The sequence below is a fragment of the Peromyscus maniculatus genome, chromosome 21, assembly GCF_049852395.1.
Source record: "Peromyscus maniculatus bairdii isolate BWxNUB_F1_BW_parent chromosome 21, HU_Pman_BW_mat_3.1, whole genome shotgun sequence".
Lineage (NCBI taxonomy): Eukaryota > Metazoa > Chordata > Mammalia > Rodentia > Cricetidae > Peromyscus > Peromyscus maniculatus.
The window spans coordinates 41,439,796-41,458,910 of record NC_134872.1 but is presented as its reverse complement, the minus strand read 5'-3'; the positions used below and the strand labels follow the sequence as shown (position 1 = coordinate 41,458,910).

The window sequence follows — 19,115 nt, the reverse complement described above, 5'->3', positions numbered from 1 at the left end:
TCAAGCCCCTCAATAGTCCCCTCCCAGGGTCCGGGAAGAATCTACAACCAGCTGATAATTAATCTTTGATTAAAGGAAATGAATCTATGTACATGAAATTCCTTAGTCCATATACTTTATTATTCTGTATCAGTTACAAGCATATACTCTGCTCTCATATTTAGCTCTTTTCTTGACCAATATCTCTTTACATTTATCTGTTGTCCCCTCTAGGTTCTATCTTAATTCCTTCTTCTAGTTCTGTCCCTTCTAGGTTCTCATCCATCTAGTTCTTTCCCATATCAGTTCCTCTCCCATCTCCTCTCTCGTCTTGTTCTTCCTCATCTTGTTCTTCCCCATCTGGCTCTTCTTCATCTTCCATCTCGTTCCTCTAGTACCCTCTTCTAGCCCTTCAATCTAGTACTTCCCCATCTCAGTTTGTTCCTCTCAAGTTCTTACCCATCTAGTTCTTCCATTCTCTTTTCTCTTCTCCATTCTGTGCCCTGGAAGTCCCGGTATATAAAGGGAGGTTCCGAGCCAAATTGTGTAAAGCTATTACTTAAGGTCCACCTGACCTAGGCAATGTCTCCTTGTGGAATTTACCTTAAGTCAGGAGATTTGCATGTGGGCTGTTATCACTGTTATCCTCGGAAGTTGGGTGCCCACCTGGGTGGTGTTTCCTGTAGTTCTTGAAAGTGGCTAAGGTTCCAGAGAAAGCCTTTCCTGAGGCTGTTATCCAAATACCTGGAATGTGTATGTCCAGAGAGTGATCAGTCCACACTGTTAGCCCTTCTTAGGGAAAAGTCAATTGGGAAACCTATGAAGGCACACATGATTTTCATAACAGAATACAGCTGATATATAACAAGCCAAGTAACACCAAAAACTCCTTGGAACTTGGCTTCCTCTGGAGGAAATCCTTGATCCCTCCAGGTAGTGACTTTGCCATAACCAGCTGAGTTCTTATGATATATTCTTGCGGCCTGCAGCAGCTCCTGGTCCAGGGCCCAGCAAGTGCTCATCTCCAAGCTGTCAATGTTGCAATGGAAGGGCAAACTCTCCCCTTCCAAGAACGTAGAGGTCCTGGGATTTGAGGGAGCTACATGCTGGAAAGCAGTCTTTGATGAAGGAGAAGTACACATGGGCACAGCCTGGCCAATGACATCCATCCTCCCGCCGGATTGCAGACCCCAGGAAGACCTGGAGGAAGATATAAGCAAGGGGAAGCTACCATTACAAATGCTGAGCTGTTCCCAGGAAATGTGGTCCAGGTTATTGGTTGAGGTAGAAAAGGTCAGTGTCCTCATGGATGTAGATCCAAAGCCGAAAGATGCTGGCCCAAGTGAAAGCTGGGGACTTCTGCAGGAGCATAGAGCAGAGGTATGCCATCTGGCTGGTCCACATACAGTCTTTCTCAGTAAGCATACATTGAGAAGTAGAGGTCCAGTGGGGCTTCGCTCAGCAGCAGCAGCAAAGACAGTTTTAGCCGCCAGCCCTGGGGTGTTGGACGTCGCTTTTGCCATTGGCTGTGCGTGCGAGGGCTGCAGTGGAAGAGCAGGTTGGTCTATGGCAGTGGGGTGCAGCCACACCAAAGGCCATCTTGGTATAGTCACCATTGTCCCCAGGCTCCGAGGACGTTGAGGAGCCAGTAGTGGGGCCCTGGGAAGTGGTAGTGGATACTGGAAGCAGGTGATAGAGTTCTCCTGGGGTGGGTGTCAGAGGCTGCTGTAGGGAAGACAGGGAGGCCGAAGGATGTGGGGGCAGCAGTGGTGTGGGAATGAGACCTCCAGGCTGTAACAGGAGCCAGGAAGAGCAGGACGACCATCAGCTGGAGTACCGCCATCTGATGCCACAATAGCACACACTTACAGCTCATGTAGCCAGGGCCACTCTTTATCAGGATGGTTTAGCTCCTGTAGTTTGTGGTGCTGAATCTCACATACAAGTGTGAAGGCATCCTCCACACCCTGCTGGGTCCTGGCTGATGTTTCGATGTAGGGGATGCCATAGCTGCGGGCAAGGTCCTGGGCCTGCCAATACTTAACAGTACGAGCGGCCAGGTCATACTTGTTCCCTACCAGCACTATTGGCACATCATCCAAATCCTTCACCCGCTTGATGTTCTGATGAATGTCTTCAAAGGACTTGGTGTTATTAATGGCAAACACACAGAGGAAACCCTCTCCTATGCACATGCATTGGTCCCAGACGGCATAACATTCCTCCCGACCCGTTGTGTCTAAGATATCCAGCAGACATGTCTCCACATCAATGACCACCTGTTTCTGATAGAAATCCTCTATGGTGGGGTCATATTCATCTACAAAATGATTCTGGATCAGCTGGATTGTCAGGGCACTCTTTCCCATGCCTTCAGCACCCACCACCACAAGCTTGTATTCTGTCATCACTTTTGTAAGGACTGTCACTCCAGGAGCTCCTGCCCCACAAGGGGCACGAAGGAGTGGCTGGGGAGCAGAACGCCCTGATTGGGGCCCGATGCTGGTGTCCTTGTAGCCCTGGGGCCAGAGCACGATGGCCACAGGGTGCAGAATAACTGAATATGGGGGCTAATTCCCCCTTTTGTTCTATTAAAACAAAAACATGTTTAAGTTTAACAGATATTTATCAGAGGATATTTGGCTCTGGGGTTAACTCCCTGTGTTTAAAAAGGGGGTACCTTTAGGAAGAGTTGAATGCTTTGTAGGTATGGACTATCTTTTAAGGTCAGTATCCTAAATCCCAATGCCAGCTTGTTGGCTCGATGGTTTCCCCTGGACAGGAATCCTGGAAGCCCTGAATGCCCCCTCATATGTTGTATGGGCATTCCCGTCCCTCCAGTAATCCCTTGAGGGCAATCATTAACTACATATTTTGTTGGACTCTATCTATGAACTCTGATGGGGGTTTGTTGGGTTTTTTGTCTTACCCCTGCTATGGGAGATTTGGTAGGCCCTTCATCTAATTTGTTCTAGGCTACAAGCCCTGTTTGTCCAACCTGATCATGGTAAGGACCATGCACGACCCCCTGTTGGACCCCTGTAAAGTACCCTTCAGCTGTACCTGCTAGCACACCATAGGTAATAGGGATAGGGGGGTTGGCCACCCGATTGGCTTCTACCCTGGTCCGGCATTCCTCCTTATCTTTAGCCTCCCAGGGGTACCACTCTAGAGGCCTATTAGGGCTGGGGGCCAAGTTTTCCCCTGACACATACCTCCCAGTGAGGGGCTGGTTGTAGGGGTCCATATCACGGAGATCTCTCCTTAATGTTATGTATGGTGTTTGAGCAGCCACAACCCTGGGGTCCCAAGGTGGAAGGCCAGAATCCCTTGAGGTCTAGGGCTCAGGTGCAGTGATTTTTACTTTTGCTTTAACCTCTACCGTCTATTTCTCTGTGTATCTCTCATGATCCTCGCCAAATTTGGCCCAATTATTTTTTTCTTTATTCTCAGAACTTTTCCATTCCTTTATGGCCCCTGGGGGGGGAGGGGGGCTGTTTTCCTTCCTTCTTTTTTTTTTATTATTATTTTTTATTTTATAACACCATTCAGTTCAACATAATAGCCACAGATTCCTCTGTTCTCCCCCTCTCGCCCCCCTCCCCCTCCCCCGAGTCCACCCCCCATTCCCACCTCCTCCAGATCAAGGTCTCCCCCGAGGACCGGGATCAACCTGATAGACTCAGTCCAGGCAGGTCCAGTCCCCCCCCTCCCAGACCGAGCCAAGCGTTCCTGCATAAGTCCCGGGATTCAAACAGCCAACTCATGCAACGAGCCCAGGACCCAGCACCACCACACAGCTGCCTCCCAAACAGATCAAGCCAAATGACTGTCTCACCCATTCAGAGGGCCTGATCCAGTTGGGGGCCCCTCAGCCTTTGGTTCATAGTTCATGTGCTTCCATTCATTTGGTTATTTGTCCCTGTGCTTTATCCAACCTTGGCTTCAACAATTCTCACTCATATAAACCCTCCTCTTTCTCACTAATTAGACTCCCAGTGCTCCACCAGGGGCCCAGCCGTGGATGTCTGCATCCAGATTCCTCAGTCCTTGGATGGGGTTTATGGCACAACTATCAGGGTGTTTGGCCATCCCATCACCAAAGTAGGTCAGTTCCTGCCGTCTCTTGACCATTGCCAGCAGTCTTTTGCGGGGGTATCTTTGTGGATCTCCGTGGGCCTCCCTAGCTCTCTGCTTCCTCCCCTTCTCATGTGGTCTTCATTTACCATGGTCTCCTATTCCTTGTTCTCCCTCTCTTTTCTTGATCCAGCTAGGTTCTCCCACTCTCTTTCCCTCAACCGTTGCCCTTCATTGCTCCCACTCATGACCAGGCTTTTCATGTAGATCTCATCCATTTCTCCGTGTCTTTTTTGGGGTCCCGTTTTCCAGGTAGCCTCACTGGTGATGTGAGTAGCAGTCCGGTCATCCTTGTTCCACATCTAGTATCTTCCTATGAGTGAGTACATACCATATTTGTCTTTCTGAGTCTGGGTTACCTCACTCGGGAAGATTTTTTCTAGATCCATCCATTTGCCTGCAAACCGCATGATGTCGTTGTTTTTCTCTGCTGAGTAGTATTCCATTGTGTATATGTGCCACAATTTATTTATCCATTCTTCAGTTGAAGGGCATCTAGGTTGTTTCCAGGTTTTGGCTATTACAAACAATGCTCATATGAACATAGCTGAGCAAGTACTCTTGTGGTATGATTGAGCATTTCTTGGGTATATGCCCAGGAGTGGTATAGCTGGATCTTGGGGGGGGGGCTGTTTTCCTTCCTTCCTTTTCTAAACCTTGGGAAGAATTATTTTCCCTCTTTGACTCCTGAGAAGGGGGTGGCAGAGAAACTGGGTGAAAAGGTACCTTAAGGGCTGTGATAGTGGGGTAGAAGCCCAGGGGTGGCAGTGTGCCAAAATGTTTCTCCATTTCTCTTGCCAGATACATGCAGAGACATGTGTCCATGTAGTTCTGAATCTAAGCAGGCTGACAAGGAAGATCAACCATCACATCATCCCTGCCCCATTCTGCCCCATGGACTGTGTATCAAAGAGCCAGGGTATGAGCAAAGGAGTGGGTCAGTCTAGTCTGCCGCTGGTAACTTTCTGAAGCCTGCATCTGCCATGGGGCAGCCATGTCCTTTTCTGACCATCAAGGACAATGTGTTTCTTTGTTCATAGGAAGGTATTAAGAGCCAGGTGTGGGAAAAATGAAGGCAGGGCAAGAGGTCTCAAGGAGAAGCCAGGCCTGCTATATTAATGAGGCCCTGTGTCAAAACTTTTTTAAAAAATTAAGAAGATATTAAGCTAGTGGCCATTATGCAATCAATTGTTGGGTCTTGAGACTTTGCTCCCTACATCCTGTTCTTTCAATAAACTGCTTTTCTTGGATTCAGTAGAGACCAACTTCACCCTAAGTAGGTGTCTTGTTGTAACAGAGCATACAGTAGCAAGCACCGGCAGCAAAATTGTATGAATTTGGCATTACAGACCAACCAAACTTTAGATGTGTTGAAACGGTGGGATTCTTAGGCCTGCTAAACATTATTAACTTTCAACATCATTCTAAGCTGTGAATATGATGAGGTGGAAGGTTCTTACAGCATGTGTCAAGTTCTTAGATGCTCTAGAATTCACAATAAGATGAAGTCCACAAGATCTAACTTATCAGCCCTATATAGACACATGAGTTATACCAGAGTGACTGCCAAGTTCTGACATAACAGCAAAACCAGAATATGTTAGAGCAACACAGATTTAATGACTCTTTTGCTTAAAAGTGTGAGTTTCCAAAATATCACAAGATTGTTTTACACTTGACTCGGCCTGCATGCAGTAGCTCATCTAGAACATTCCTGATGGTCTCAACACAAACTTCTCCTCTGTGGTGTTTTTTTGATGCAAGATTCCATACATTTTCAAATTCTTCTTCAGAAAGCTTGACTCCAATGTTAGTTAATATATCTGAAATCTAGAAACAATGAATTTAAGGCCAAAGATTTGTGATTTTAATTTTGTATTTTAAAAAATTAAGTAAGATAAAATTTATATTTTAAAAACTTTATAACATTTAATAAATGGACACTGATCCTCCCTCATAGTATATGTGTTCACATATGCATATGTGCCTATACACATAAAATGAGAAGGTATCAAAATTCCAGTACTTTGTAGGCATGGGGGGAGTGCATTCCCGTAGCCCTAGAACTTGGGAGGCTTACATAGAAATGTTGAAGTTCGAAGCCAGCCTGTGCTGTGGGATGTTCTGTATGGCAAATGTGTTGCTCTGATTGGTCAATAAATAAAACACTGATTGGCCAGTGGCTAGGCAGGAAGTATAGGCAGGACTAACAGAGAGGAGAAAAGAAAGAACAGGAAGATAGAAGGAGTCACTGCCAGCCACTGCCAAGACAAGCAGCATGTAAAGATGCCGGTAAGCCACGAGTCATGTGGCAAGGTATAGATTTATAGAAATGGATTAATTTAAGCTATAAGAACAGTTAGCAAGAAGCCTGCCACGGCCATACAGTTTTTAAGCAATATAAGTCTCTGTGTTTACTTGGTTGGGTCTGAGCAGCTGTGGGACTGGCGGGTGACAAAAATTTGTCCTGACTGTGGGCAAGGCAAGAAAACTCTAGCCACAAGCCTGGCCTACACAGTGAATTCCAGGTAAGCCTGTGCTGTAGAGTGAGACCCTCTCACCTCTGAACTGTTTTTTTTTTTTTTTCAATTTTTAAAAACAAAACAAGGCAGTGAAGGCGGTTCCACCAGTGAAGGTGCTTGCTACCAAAACTGATGACCTAGGTTTGACCCCCCCCATTCCCACATTATGGAAGAAAAGAACCAATTCCCACAAGTTGTCCTCTGACATCCACACATACTCAGGCATACATGAAATACACACAAAAAATATAAATAAATAAGTGCATGTTTTTAATTCAACTCCCAAAATAGGAATTAACTAGGTTTAAATGAAAAAAAAAAAAAAAAAACAGCTGGGTATGGTAATTTGTGCTTGTCATCACAACACTCGGGAAGCAGAGGCAGGAAGGTGCTCTTGAAGGACTACTGGCCTACATAGTGAGACCCTTCGGGAAAGGGAAAAGAATTATATAATACATCCAGAAAAAAAAAGAAAAAAGAAAAAGAAAAACTTAGCAACCTGTTACAACCAAACTGATTATCATTTATCAAGAATCCTGTACTTCAGGATCCATATACAAGCTATAATTCTGAAAAGTCAAATATGATAGTCATGGGTGGCAGCTAGGACTAGGGCTCAGTTGATAAGGCTCTTGTCTAACATGCACAAATCCCAGATTTGATCCCCAGCCCAACAAGTACCAGGAACATACCTATAATCTCAACCCTCAGGAAGTGGAGGCAGGAAGATCAGAAGTTCAAGACCAAGTCAGCTACATAGCTGATTTGGAGGCTAATGGGATGATGATGATAATGATGATGATGATGATAATGATAATGGTAATAATAATGATTATGATGTGAATTAACCTAGAAGCAATAGCATATACCTATAATTCCTGCACTCAGTAGGATGAGGCAGGAGGATCATGATTTCAAGTCCACTCTGGGCTAATAGCAAAACCCAGTCTCAAAACAAAACAAATAAATATAACACTAGCCAAGTATGTTGGTTCATGCTTTGGGAAGCTAAGACTGAAAACCACTAAGAGTTGTAGGCTTGTTACAAGGTTAGTTCCAGACCAACCAAAGTGGGGGGTAAGAAGTAAAATACCATCTCAAAAATAAAATAAAAGACAACAATAATAAAACTTGTCACAATAATAATAGTGATCATTGCTAAGTCAAAATTTCTGTCTTTGTATATTTGCATAGAATTGCAGTTTGGGGTGATTTCTGTACCTCTTCCTTTGATCTGGTCTTGAAGAAGTCTCTCTCAAACACACCTTTCTGGGCAAAGATGGAGGGATGCAGCAGTGAGTAAGCATTGCCCTCTTCACCATAATTATTTACATCACTGATACGACGAATCCTCGGAGCAGGAATGTCAGATCGAATGGTTGGAACACCATATATGGGATAACCTAGGTCATCAATGAGGGAGAAAAAGACACCCTGAAACCCTGCTGTAGAACAGTGGCCACCAGTCACACCTGACTACTGAGCACTTGACATAAACCATTCTAGGCTTAAATGTAAAATCCAAAGACTATGTAAAAAGCAGAGTGTGGCCAAACACAGCAGGAAACTCCTTGGCTCCAAGGATATGGGAAGCTGAGGCAGGAGGGATAATGCCTGAGCCCCAAAGTCCAAGCACAGCTTAGGAAAGCTTTAAACATGCTCATCAATCAGCGTCTTAATTTTATTAATATAGATTTTTTTTTAAATGTGGGCCATCATGAACAGGTCAGTAAAATATATCTGTGAGACCACTGAGTGTTTACAGTACATAGTTAAACATAAGGCCCAAGGCCTTGACAAATGTATAGTCTAATGCAGAAAGAGGCTAGGGACAGTGCAAGGACATGCTAGGAACATTGCATTTCTAGGTGTGCTAATCACTTAACTTGACAAGGAATGGGACATGCTTACATATAGAAGGAACAGCTCCAACAATTGCATTGATCTCAGAAGAAGTTGTCTTATAGTGGTTAGCAACTTTGTCACTTGGTCTCAGAAGTACCCGGAGGGTCTCTTCTGAACTTCCTGGTTCTTTTGGGACGATATCTCCAGGCTGTATCAGAAGAGTTGGCTCAACTTCTCCTGTGCTAGTCTCAGCAATGTTTTCACAGTCTGGTTTTCTACCTTGAAGCAAAACCAGACAGGGGACAAGAAAGTACAGGAAGATGTCATTTCTTGGTGCTTGCTGTTCTGCAACAAGTTGGATTATTTGGACCTCCAAGATGGCTCAGCAGGAAAGGCATTTGCCGCTTGCCACCAAGCCCGGCAGCCTATGTTAGAGCCCCAAGGCCCACATGGTGGAAGGAAGGACCTGACTCCCTCAAGCTGTTCTCTGAGCTTTACATGTGCACTGTGACATGTGCAGCCACATATATGCATACACACAAATAATAATAATAATAATAATAATAATAATAAATGTAATGTTTTTTAAAGATTAATGTCCTTTGTAGCTGCTTTCTCACAGTGGAACTGAGCACCTGTGAAGCAGCAGCCAGCGATGATACTCCACTGTGCAACAGCAAGTTCAGGCCAATGTCAGCTGTGATCCCAGTATGACCTAGTGTCACTTTCTGTTACTCGGTTTACTTTATTCCAGGAAAACTTTATTCCATTTGGAGAACTAAAAACAGAGAACCCTTTATTTTTTTCTTCCTATACCAGAATAGACCCAGAGCCTCATGGAAGCTAGACAAGTGGTCCATGGCTGAACTGTCTCCTCAGCTCTCTCTTTATTAGAGCTTAGCCTCCTATTTAGCTTGAACTATACAGCTTTCCCTAAGACTGAGTCCTAAAGGGGGATGAAAGACATACTTGCGATTAAAATTTTTACACATGAGCTAGGGAGATGGCTCAGTGGATAAGGCCCTTGTCACAAAGCCTGACAAGCTGAGTTCAATCTCTGGGACCCACATGGTGGAAAGAGAGACTTAATTGTTGCATGTTGTCCTCAGACCTCCACATATGTGCTGTGACACACATTGTGAGCAAGCACATACACAGTTTTCTGCCTGAACATGTATATGTACATGGCATGTGTGACTGGTACTGCTAGAGACCAGAAGAGGGCATCAGATCCCCTGGAAAGAGTTCCTGATGGTTGTGAGCCACCATGTGGGTGCTGGGAATCAAACCTGTGTCCTCTGCACAAGCAACAATTGCTCTATACCACAGAACTCTCCACCCCCAATGTGAAAAAGTTAAAATGATAATCACACATATACTTGGATTGGGAGAGCAGAGCATGCACCCTGCAGAGAAGGGACAAGAACATACTATGAGCTGGGGGCCTGCATCTCTAAAATAACTTCCTACAAGTTAGTGTAAAAAAAAAAAAAAGAAAAGAAAAACCAAGACTGTGAGTGACACCAAAGGAGCATGTGCAGCTATCATGCACCAGGCGGCACTGGGTCCAATCCAAGCCCCAAAAAGTGAAAAAATGTGAGGTAGTACTGAAACTGCAGACTGACTTTACAGTCAGTCAGTCAGAGAGCTAAGACCGCCCTTCAAAGGGCTAGCTATTCCACAGATACCACTGGAGGGCAGTGTGGTGTTGCCACAGCCACAGAAGAACTCAGAAGAAATCCATGAGAGGGTTGCAAACAAGAGCTCCAAGAGGACTACTGTTCCAGGAGATCTACAGTGGGGGCAGGCATGCCTTGAAAGCTACAGAGGCTCTCCCCGGCCCCCTCCCCCCACACACCCTTAAAAGCAGAAAACTGCATGGTTTGAAAATGGTACATGCTTTCCCCTGTCCCCCAAAGCCAGCCCTGAGACAGAATGTGGTGTAGGAAATACATCACAAGGCTGGGCATGGTAACACAGATATATAATGCCAGCACTAGGGCAGCTGAGACAGGGGGGATGATAAATGCTTAAGACAGCCTGGAATAAATAGAACAAGAAAAAGTCAAAGAAATGAAGGGTATGGTGGGGGTGGCACATGCCTTAAATCTTTGCAGAGGCAAGCAAATCTGAATTCGAGGTTAGCCTGCTCTACTGAGTGAGTTCTAGGACATCCAGGACTACACAGAGAAACCCTGTCTCAGAAAAAGAAAAAGAAGAAGAAAATGAGGAGAAAGGAAAAGGAGAGGAGAGGAGAGGAGAGGAGAGGAGAGGAGAGGAGAGGAGAGGCGAGGCGAGAAGAGAAGAGAAGAGAAGAGAAGAGAAGAGAAGAGAAGAGAAGAGAAGAGAAGAGAAGAGAAGAGAAGAGAAGAGAAGAGAAGAGAATAAAGGAAAGGAGGGAAGAGAGAAGGAAATTTCCTGGTAAAACATTTCTAAACTCCTGAGCCAACCGGCCACCAGACCAGCTTAAATTTGTGCCCTAAAAACAAGAAAACAAAATCTTTGAGAACTCCCCTTGACAGCAGAGAAGTGGAAGCAGAATGACCAGTGCCAGCCTTGGCTTAAACTCTCTCCTACCACCCCACCACTGCCCCCACCCCACCCCCGAAGCGGACTCCATTAAAAACATGGTTCCTGGTAACACAGGCTGTGATCCTGCAGAACTCTGAGGCTGAGGCAAGAGTACTAGGAGTTTGGGGTTGAGACTGAACAACACAGTCAGACCCAGTCTCAAAGAAAAAGGAGAAGGGAAAGGGGGAGGAAAGGAGGAAGGGAAGAAGGGAGGGCTGACCAAAACCCAGGAATAAGTTGGGCATAGTGGAGCATGCCTGTAATCCCACCAATGGGGAAGCTGAACAGGAGGATCCAGCCTGGACCACCAAATGCTTCCTTGACTCAAAAAACAAAAATGAGACCAAATATGACAAAACATGTCTATAATCCAAGAATTCAGGAAATGAGGCAAGGGATTGAAATGGAAAAAAAAGTAATAAAATAAATAAAGCAACTATTTTAAGAACATTCCTCTACTTTCTCTTAAGCATCACCAAGAAAGGGGAAAATGCCAGATATAGTGGCTCACATCTATAATCCTAGCACTTAAGAATCAGAGTCAAGAAGGTTGCCACATGCATGTGGCCAGTCTGAGTTATACAGTGAGAATTTGTCTCAAAAAAGGGGGAGGGGTGCAGAGAGATGGCTCTGTCACTGGGTAAAGTGCTGACCTCTAGGCAAGAAATCCAGAGTCTATTGCTAGGACCCACACGAGGGAAAGAGAGTTAACTCCCACAAGTTGTCCACTGACTTCCATAACCATGTATAGTACACACATGCACACACATAAATAAGACAAAAATATAATGGGCAATATCAAAAAAAGATGAATAAGCAAGGAAAGAATATTGCCCCCTATTTATTTCTGAAGAGACAGAAACACTGTGTTTAGTGGAATGTGGATGTGTTAGCACTATATAACCCAGGCTGTGTGTCCTCTTGACTCTGCCTCTTAAGTGAGATTTTTGTCTCAAAAACGGGAGGGGGGGGCGTAAAAGTGCTTGCCTCCAGGCCAGACATTGTCCACTGACTTCCATATCCATGTATAGTACACACATGCACATACATGAATTGAAAAAAAAAAAGTCCCTCTATATGCTCAGTGGGTGAAGAGAATATTGTCCCAGACAAAGGGTTCGCATCACCAAGAAGAACAAAATTTTGTTTCTTTTTTTTTTTTAGTTTAGTCTTACAGAATGACATGCCAACCCAGGAATAAAAGTGGAAATAACAGTATTATTACTTTGTAGAAGAGAGACATTCCACAGGGGAAATAAAAAATGTCACTAACCTTTTAAAAAGTTAATCCCAGCAACCAGGTGCTGAAAATGGAAGCCAAGGTGGTATCGCTATAGACTTAAAAAAAAAGCAGTGGGTGGCTGGAGAGATGGCTCGGGGTTAAGAGTGCATACTACTCCTACAGGGGGCCTGGGTTCACGCCCCACTACCACATCAGGTAACTCGTCTGCCTATACCTCTGGTTCAAGAGGATCTGACACCCTCATAGGGATCCCATGGGTACTTGCACACATACCCCATGAACACATACATGTATACACATAATTTAAAATAAAAATTCCAAATTTATACAAGAAAGAAAGGAAGGAGAGAGGGAAGGAAGGGAATGTGGGGGGAGCAGGCATAGTCGCATATGTGTGGTATCCCAGCACTCAGATGGTGGCAACAGAAAAATTGGGAGGTCTGAGTTGCCTCAACAATGTAGAAAGTTTAAAACCAACCTGGGCCACAGGAAACCTTGCCTCAAAAGATACAGAGGGGGCAGGGGAAGGAGAAAGATCTGAAAACAGAAAAGATAATAGGAATATTTTCAAATATTTGATGATAAAAAGATTAATTCTATTCATAAGCCAGGCATGACAGGACATACCAACAACTCCTATAACACAGGAGACTGAATTCTAAGCCAGCGGGGACAATACAGTGAGACCATGTTACAAAACATAAATAAATAATCAAGAAGTGGTGGGGGGCGTGGGGGGGGTAGGGGAGGAGATATACCTGTGATCCCAGCACTTGGGAACCACAGATAGAAAGGTCACTAGAGAGTTCATGAGCTGGCCTGTTCTGGAACTGATAGATAAATACATGCATACATATATACAATTGCATACATATATTTTAGTGATACAGAAAGATAACATATAAACATGAAAATATTTTAATCAAAGGTAATGATCACCAGGCCTAGAAGCACAGATCTCTAATCCCAGATACTCAGGATGAAACAGGAAAATACAAATTCAAGACCTATCTGAGTTGCTTAGAGAGAGTCTAAGCAAGTTAGTGAGAGTCTCTCTCAAAGTAAAAAGTAAAAAGAGGAGCCGGGCGGTGGTGGCGCACGCCTTTAATCCCAGCACTCGGGAGGCAGAGGCAGGCGGATCTCTGTGAGTTCGAGGCCAGCCTGGGCTACCAAGTGAGTTCCAGGAAAGGCACAAAGCTACACAGAGAAACCCTGTCTCGAAAAACAAAAAAAAACAAAAAAAAACAAAAAAAAAAAAAAAAAGTAAAAAGAGGACTTGGGATTAACTCAGTGCAGAGTGCTTGCTTACTATGTAGCTTTAGTTTCCAGTACCACAAAAATTAAAGTTAAGACTACAAATTTCTGTGGAAAATTGTGACTTGTTTGGGGGATTTTTTTTTTTAGACAGGGTCTCTATATAGCTCAGACCAGCCTCAAACTCACAATCTTCCTGCCTCTACTTCTTCAGTGTTGGAATAACAATTGTGTACCACCATGCTTAACTTTTTGTGCAAAAATTATTTTTTATGTTATTTTATGTGTATGAGTGCCTTGCCTGCATGTCTGTCTGTATACCATATGCATGCCCAGTGCCTATGGAGACCAGAAAAAGGTGTCACATGCCCTAGAACTGAAGTTACTAACAGTCGTGAGCCCGTACATGCTGGGAGTTCAGCTCAGGTCTTCTGTAAGAGCAGCCAGTATTCTTAACCACTAAGCCATCTCTCCAGCCCTATGTAAAATTTTAAAAATCAAATATTCTTATGTCAAATTCTATTTCAATATTGACTTTTCTTGAATGTGGCAAAGTAACTAAAATGGGGTTTTCAAAATCCTTCATAAGGAGTTATTAAGTTTTAAGATTCTAAGTACTTTACTTTTAATTTTTAAATACATAGTCCCAATATCAAATGATACAAAACCATACATTGAAAAATAAGTCTCTGATTGGGAAAAGAGAAGAGCAAGAGGGGGACAAGAAAGGGTAATCCATGAACATTATTAAATACATATATTCATGTATGGAATGTCATAAAGAAACCCATTACTGCTTATAACTAATATATGCTAATTAAAAAACTTTTTTAAAAAGTAAGTCTCCTCTGCAGCCATAAGTAAGCCAATCAGGTTCCTCTCCTCATGGCTCCAATGTGCAGAGTAAGAACTATGTGACTGAAGCCCTGTTCAGGGCCAAGTTTGCCTTCCCTGGCCACCCGAAGATGTACATCTCCAAGAAGTGAGGCTTCACCAAGTGCAATACAGTTGAATTTGAAGACACAGCTGAGAAGTAATTGATCTCCCAAGGCTGAGGGATCAAACATATCCCCAATTGCTGCCCCTGGACAAGTGGCTAGTCTGCGCTCATGAGGGCTGCCACTGTGCTTAATGTCCCATCCCAACCATCATGATCACTAACAAATCTTATACCTAATTTTTTAAAAAGGCAAGTCTCATTGTTGCCCTGCCCCTCAGCCCCACATTTCCATCTTCCTGAGTGTTCTCACATTCTTTCCTTCCCTTTCATATACATCCTCCAATGAACAAACACGTATGTATACCGTCCTAGTTCCCTTTATGTAGCTGTGATAAATACCATGACCAGAAACAATTTGGGGAAGTAAAGGGTTTATTTGGCTTACACCAGATCTCAGTCCACCACTGAGGGAAGTCGGGGCATGAACTGAAGCAGGAACAGAACCAGAAACTATGGAAGAACACTGTTTATTGGTTTCTCTTGCTCATGCTCAGCTATCTTTTTTTAAATGTATTTATTATTTTTATTTATGTAATTCTGTGTGAGGCTGCATGAGTTTGTGTGCACCATTTTCATGCAGGTGCCTGTGGAGGCTAGAGGGCAGTGAATTCCCTGGAGCTGTGAACCATCTGATGTGGATGCTGGGAATTGAATCTTAATTGGCTCCTCTGTAAGAGCAGTAAACATTCTTAACCACTGAGGCATCTCTCCAGCCCCTCAGATAGCTTATACAGCCCAGACTGACCTACCTAGGGATGGACTGAGTTCTCCCTCAGTGGGCTGGGCCCTTATACACAAATCATCAATCAAGACAATCTCTCAAAGAATCTGTCTGATCTGGGCAATCAGATGACTCTGGGCTATGTCAAATTGACCGTTGAAGCTAAACTAGGACACATAATATTAATGTTGGTTGAGATCCTAAAAACTATGAAAATATAAAAATCTATTTAAGAATTCAGCAAGCTTTCAAGAAATACCTTTTTTTTTTTTTTTTTGGTTTTTCAAGACAGGGTTTCTCTGTGTAGCTTTGCACCTTTCCTGGAACTCACTTGGTAGCCCAGGCTGGCCTCGAACTCACAGAGATCCGCCTGCCTCTGCCTCCCGAGTGCTGGGCTCAAAGGCGTGCGCCACCACTGCCCGGCCAAGAAATACCTTTAATAATGATCCTCTTCTCATACTCTCTGAGAGGTACTTTGTCTTTCCAGTTAAGGAAATTGGCAAATTCCAGATAGTTAATCAGGCCATCCTGATCCACGTCACAGTAGTCAAACAGCTGGTCCAGGAGCATCTTGTCTAGATGCAGGTTTGCCTGGTCACAAGCTTCATATAGTTCTTCTCTGTCGATCATCCCATCTCCTTTCTGTCAACCAGTAAACAAAAGAGGACAAGATGAGTGTGGTCTCTAATAAAAAAGAAATGGTTCTAGCACACATGCTCAGCAAATTCTAACCTCCACTAAGAGGAATCAAATATTATATATGTAAAGCAAGAGTTATCCTCATTGAGTCAACCTGATAGACACACTTTGTAGTTAGAGATTCTAGTATAAGCAGACTATCATTCAGAATCTTTTTGTTATTGGTCCTGGAGATTTAATCCAGGCCCTTGCACATAGTCAACACATGTGAGCTGTGCTCACAACCCCACTTATTTTAATCATGTTTTTTCTTTTATTTTCTTCCTGTTATTACTTATTTATTTTAGTGCTTTATTGTTGTTTTGAGGCAAGGTCTCATGTAGTCCAGGCCAGCCTTAAGATCAACTATGTGGCCTTGAATTCTGGTCCTTTTACCTCTGCCTCCCAAGTTCTGGGATGACAGGCTTGTTCTCACACACCCTGCTTAATCATACCTTTTAAACCAAACTATTTGCATTGGAATGTAGCTGGCATAATCATAAAACATGCTTGGCATTTCACTTGAGCAATGTTTTGCCTGTCTGACAGCTCATTACAATTTTTCAAGCTGACAGAGTTTTTAACACCTTCTGTTTCTCACTGGGGCCATTAATGGTCCTCAACATCATTGCTTACTAACAAGGAAAATGGAGATAAGATTACAAAGCAAAGTGCAGGGAGGCCTGGTTTTGTTTGATATTACTCCCACTAGCAAGAGAGAGAAGCTACCAACCCCTTAAGTCTACCCCTGTAACAGTGTTAAGATTCATTCTTCTAGAGAGGGAAAAACATCTAGTCTCTTTTCACACAATAGTTAAAGGCAGAAATACCTAAGTGTGATTGAAAGGAAATCAATGGGAGAGTAAAGAGAAATTTGGCTGGGTCCCTTGGGAGGCCGACAAAGTATATAACACTTGTTAAAGAAGAAAGCCAACAGCTAGGGCATCTTAACCACCCAGCCCCTGGTGCATTCCTTCAAGCCAGCCTTAGATGCACTCAGAGATGATGCTAAGGAGCAGAAGGGTTTCATTTTGTTCCCCACCCCCATGGGGGGTTGCTTTGAGCAGGGAATCCTGGATGCTATAGGTGGGGGTACAGCTCAAGAGCAGAGTGCTTGCCTCAAATGTTTGAGGCCTTGACTTCTATCCCTAACACTGAAAAAAATTCAGTCAAAGAGATCAAGAACGTATGACTCCGCTGGCCCATCAGAGAGATTTCGGGAGAGAATCTGTCTAGAGAAACAACTTTTGAATAAATCATTGAGGATTTGGGGCTCCAGCTGCCCAGGATTGAATTCACAATTCCACTGCAAATAAACAAACCCCTGCAAAATGACCCAATGAGACAGACCAAGTGAATTCTAAATAAGTTTCTGTGGCCCTGAAGAAGTTGCCTATGCCTCCTGTTGTTAACATATATTACCTTGACAATGGAGTTATAAATGGCCTGAATTAATGTAAAATCCTTTATAAATATCTCTATGGCAAACCCAAGTCAACCAAAACCACAAACCTGCTACCCTGCCAGGAAAACAATGTGGTAGCTAGTGACAGAACCAAAAAGTAATGCTAAAATAGATGTTATCGATAATGACAGCTTTGAGCCGAGCAGTGGAGTTGCACGCCTTTAATCCTAGCACTGGGGAGGCAGAGTTAGGCAGATCTTTGTGAGTTCAAGGCCAGCCTGGTCTACAGAGCGAGATCCATGACAGGCACCAAAACTACAGAGAAACCCTGTCTCAGAAAAACCAGAAAAAAAAATTCCAAGATATATATATATATATATATATATATATATACTTAAGAAATTACATAAACTCATTAAGGACCAGGAGGAAGAGAACATTTATTAAGGTTTTGTAAGGACTTTTAAAGTTTGTTTTGTTTTTCACTCAGCCTTATTCATATCTCAATTAGAGCACCATGTAGTGACATGGTTTATATTCATGCTGCCCTGGATTCTTTTATAATATTTATTGCAAACTTATGGCTGTCTCTATTAACTTTATTTTATGTCAATAATGTACACAAATTTCTTAAAATTTTTGCTTATTTGATTTTGAATAAAAGCTAAATTCATAATTTAAAATGATTGTGATACTATGTATCAGCACACATCACATGTATTGATATCAAACTCATTCAAAAATGGTTTGTAGGTCCAGCAAAGAGCTCAATGGGTAAGGGCACTCACACTAGACCTAATCACCTGCGTTCAATCCCTGGATCCTACAAGAATAATAATCTTTTTAAATCCACTTAAAATCGTCTCTAAACTGCCTAGAAAACCAGGTACAATGAGGCACAAAAGGGAGTAGGGGGAAATCAAAGCAAAGTGAGAATGAAAAAAATTCAAATGCCCGCAAAGTTGACACTGAAACTATTCAATGGGCTCTGAGCTTCCTGGAAAACGGGGTGGGGGGGGGAGGGGAGGATGGGATGTACATTCAAAGAACTTGGGGTGCAACTCAGAGCATGCCATGTGTTTAGCATGTGAAAAGTCCTAAATTCAATCCCCAGCATCCAAAATTAAATAAATAAATTACATTTACAGTAGTTTAAAAATTAGTTGACCTTGGCCTCGAGGTGCAGCCCAATTGATATGGTGCTTGGGTAGCACACACAAAGCCAGTAGCTAAATCCCCAGTACCACATAAACCAGATGTGGTGGCACAGGTCTTTAATTCTGGCATTTGGGAGGTAGAAGCAGAAATAGAAAGCTCATTCCTATCCTGTGCTACAACATGAGTTCAGAGCCTGCCTGGACTACAAGAGACCTGTCTCAAAAAAAAAATTATTTTTTAACTGATCTTGCAGCCTTTGGATAGATACCATCCCATGCTATCTTAGTCAATGGCATTCTATGAATGAGTTAGATGTAGACTGAAGTTTCTACAGACACCAAAACTTAGGTATAAGACTATCCAGTGTCCCCCAGAGACCCACAGAGATACACTTGCCCTTGTCAGAACACTGAGATTTACTCAGTTCTGCCTATGTATAGAACAAAAGTCATCATTGACCGTGCTTAAAACCACACAGTCACAGATGTGCTTCAACTAAACTTCACTTACAAGGACAAGTCATGAGCTGGCTCTGACCCTTGGACCATAGTTTGCTGACCCACCATTTGCACCAGTCTGCTGGAATTTATCCATACGTCATA

At 43.3% G+C, this 19,115-nt stretch overlaps 1 protein-coding gene and 1 pseudogene across 1 annotated transcript in view; both read right to left on the bottom strand.

Annotated features, from left to right (window-relative positions):
- Nucleotides 1–1,844: 1,844 nt before the first annotated feature.
- LOC102926554 (GTPase HRas pseudogene) lies at nt 1,845–2,635 on the bottom strand (annotated as a pseudogene).
- Nucleotides 2,636–5,712: 3,077 nt separating this feature from the next.
- The window catches only part of Efhb (EF-hand domain family member B), a 54,905-nt gene continuing 41,502 nt past the window's right edge, over nt 5,713–19,115 (bottom strand). Inside the window, exons 10-13 of the mRNA XM_076557528.1 lie at nt 15,707–15,914; nt 8,550–8,762; nt 7,860–8,041; nt 5,713–5,946 (exon numbers count right to left, since the gene is read on the bottom strand). Of these exons, the coding sequence (XP_076413643.1) occupies nt 5,773–5,946; nt 7,860–8,041; nt 8,550–8,762; nt 15,707–15,914 (777 nt within the window). The 3' untranslated portion in view covers nt 5,713–5,772. The remainder of the gene's footprint in view (nt 5,947–7,859; nt 8,042–8,549; nt 8,763–15,706; nt 15,915–19,115) is intronic.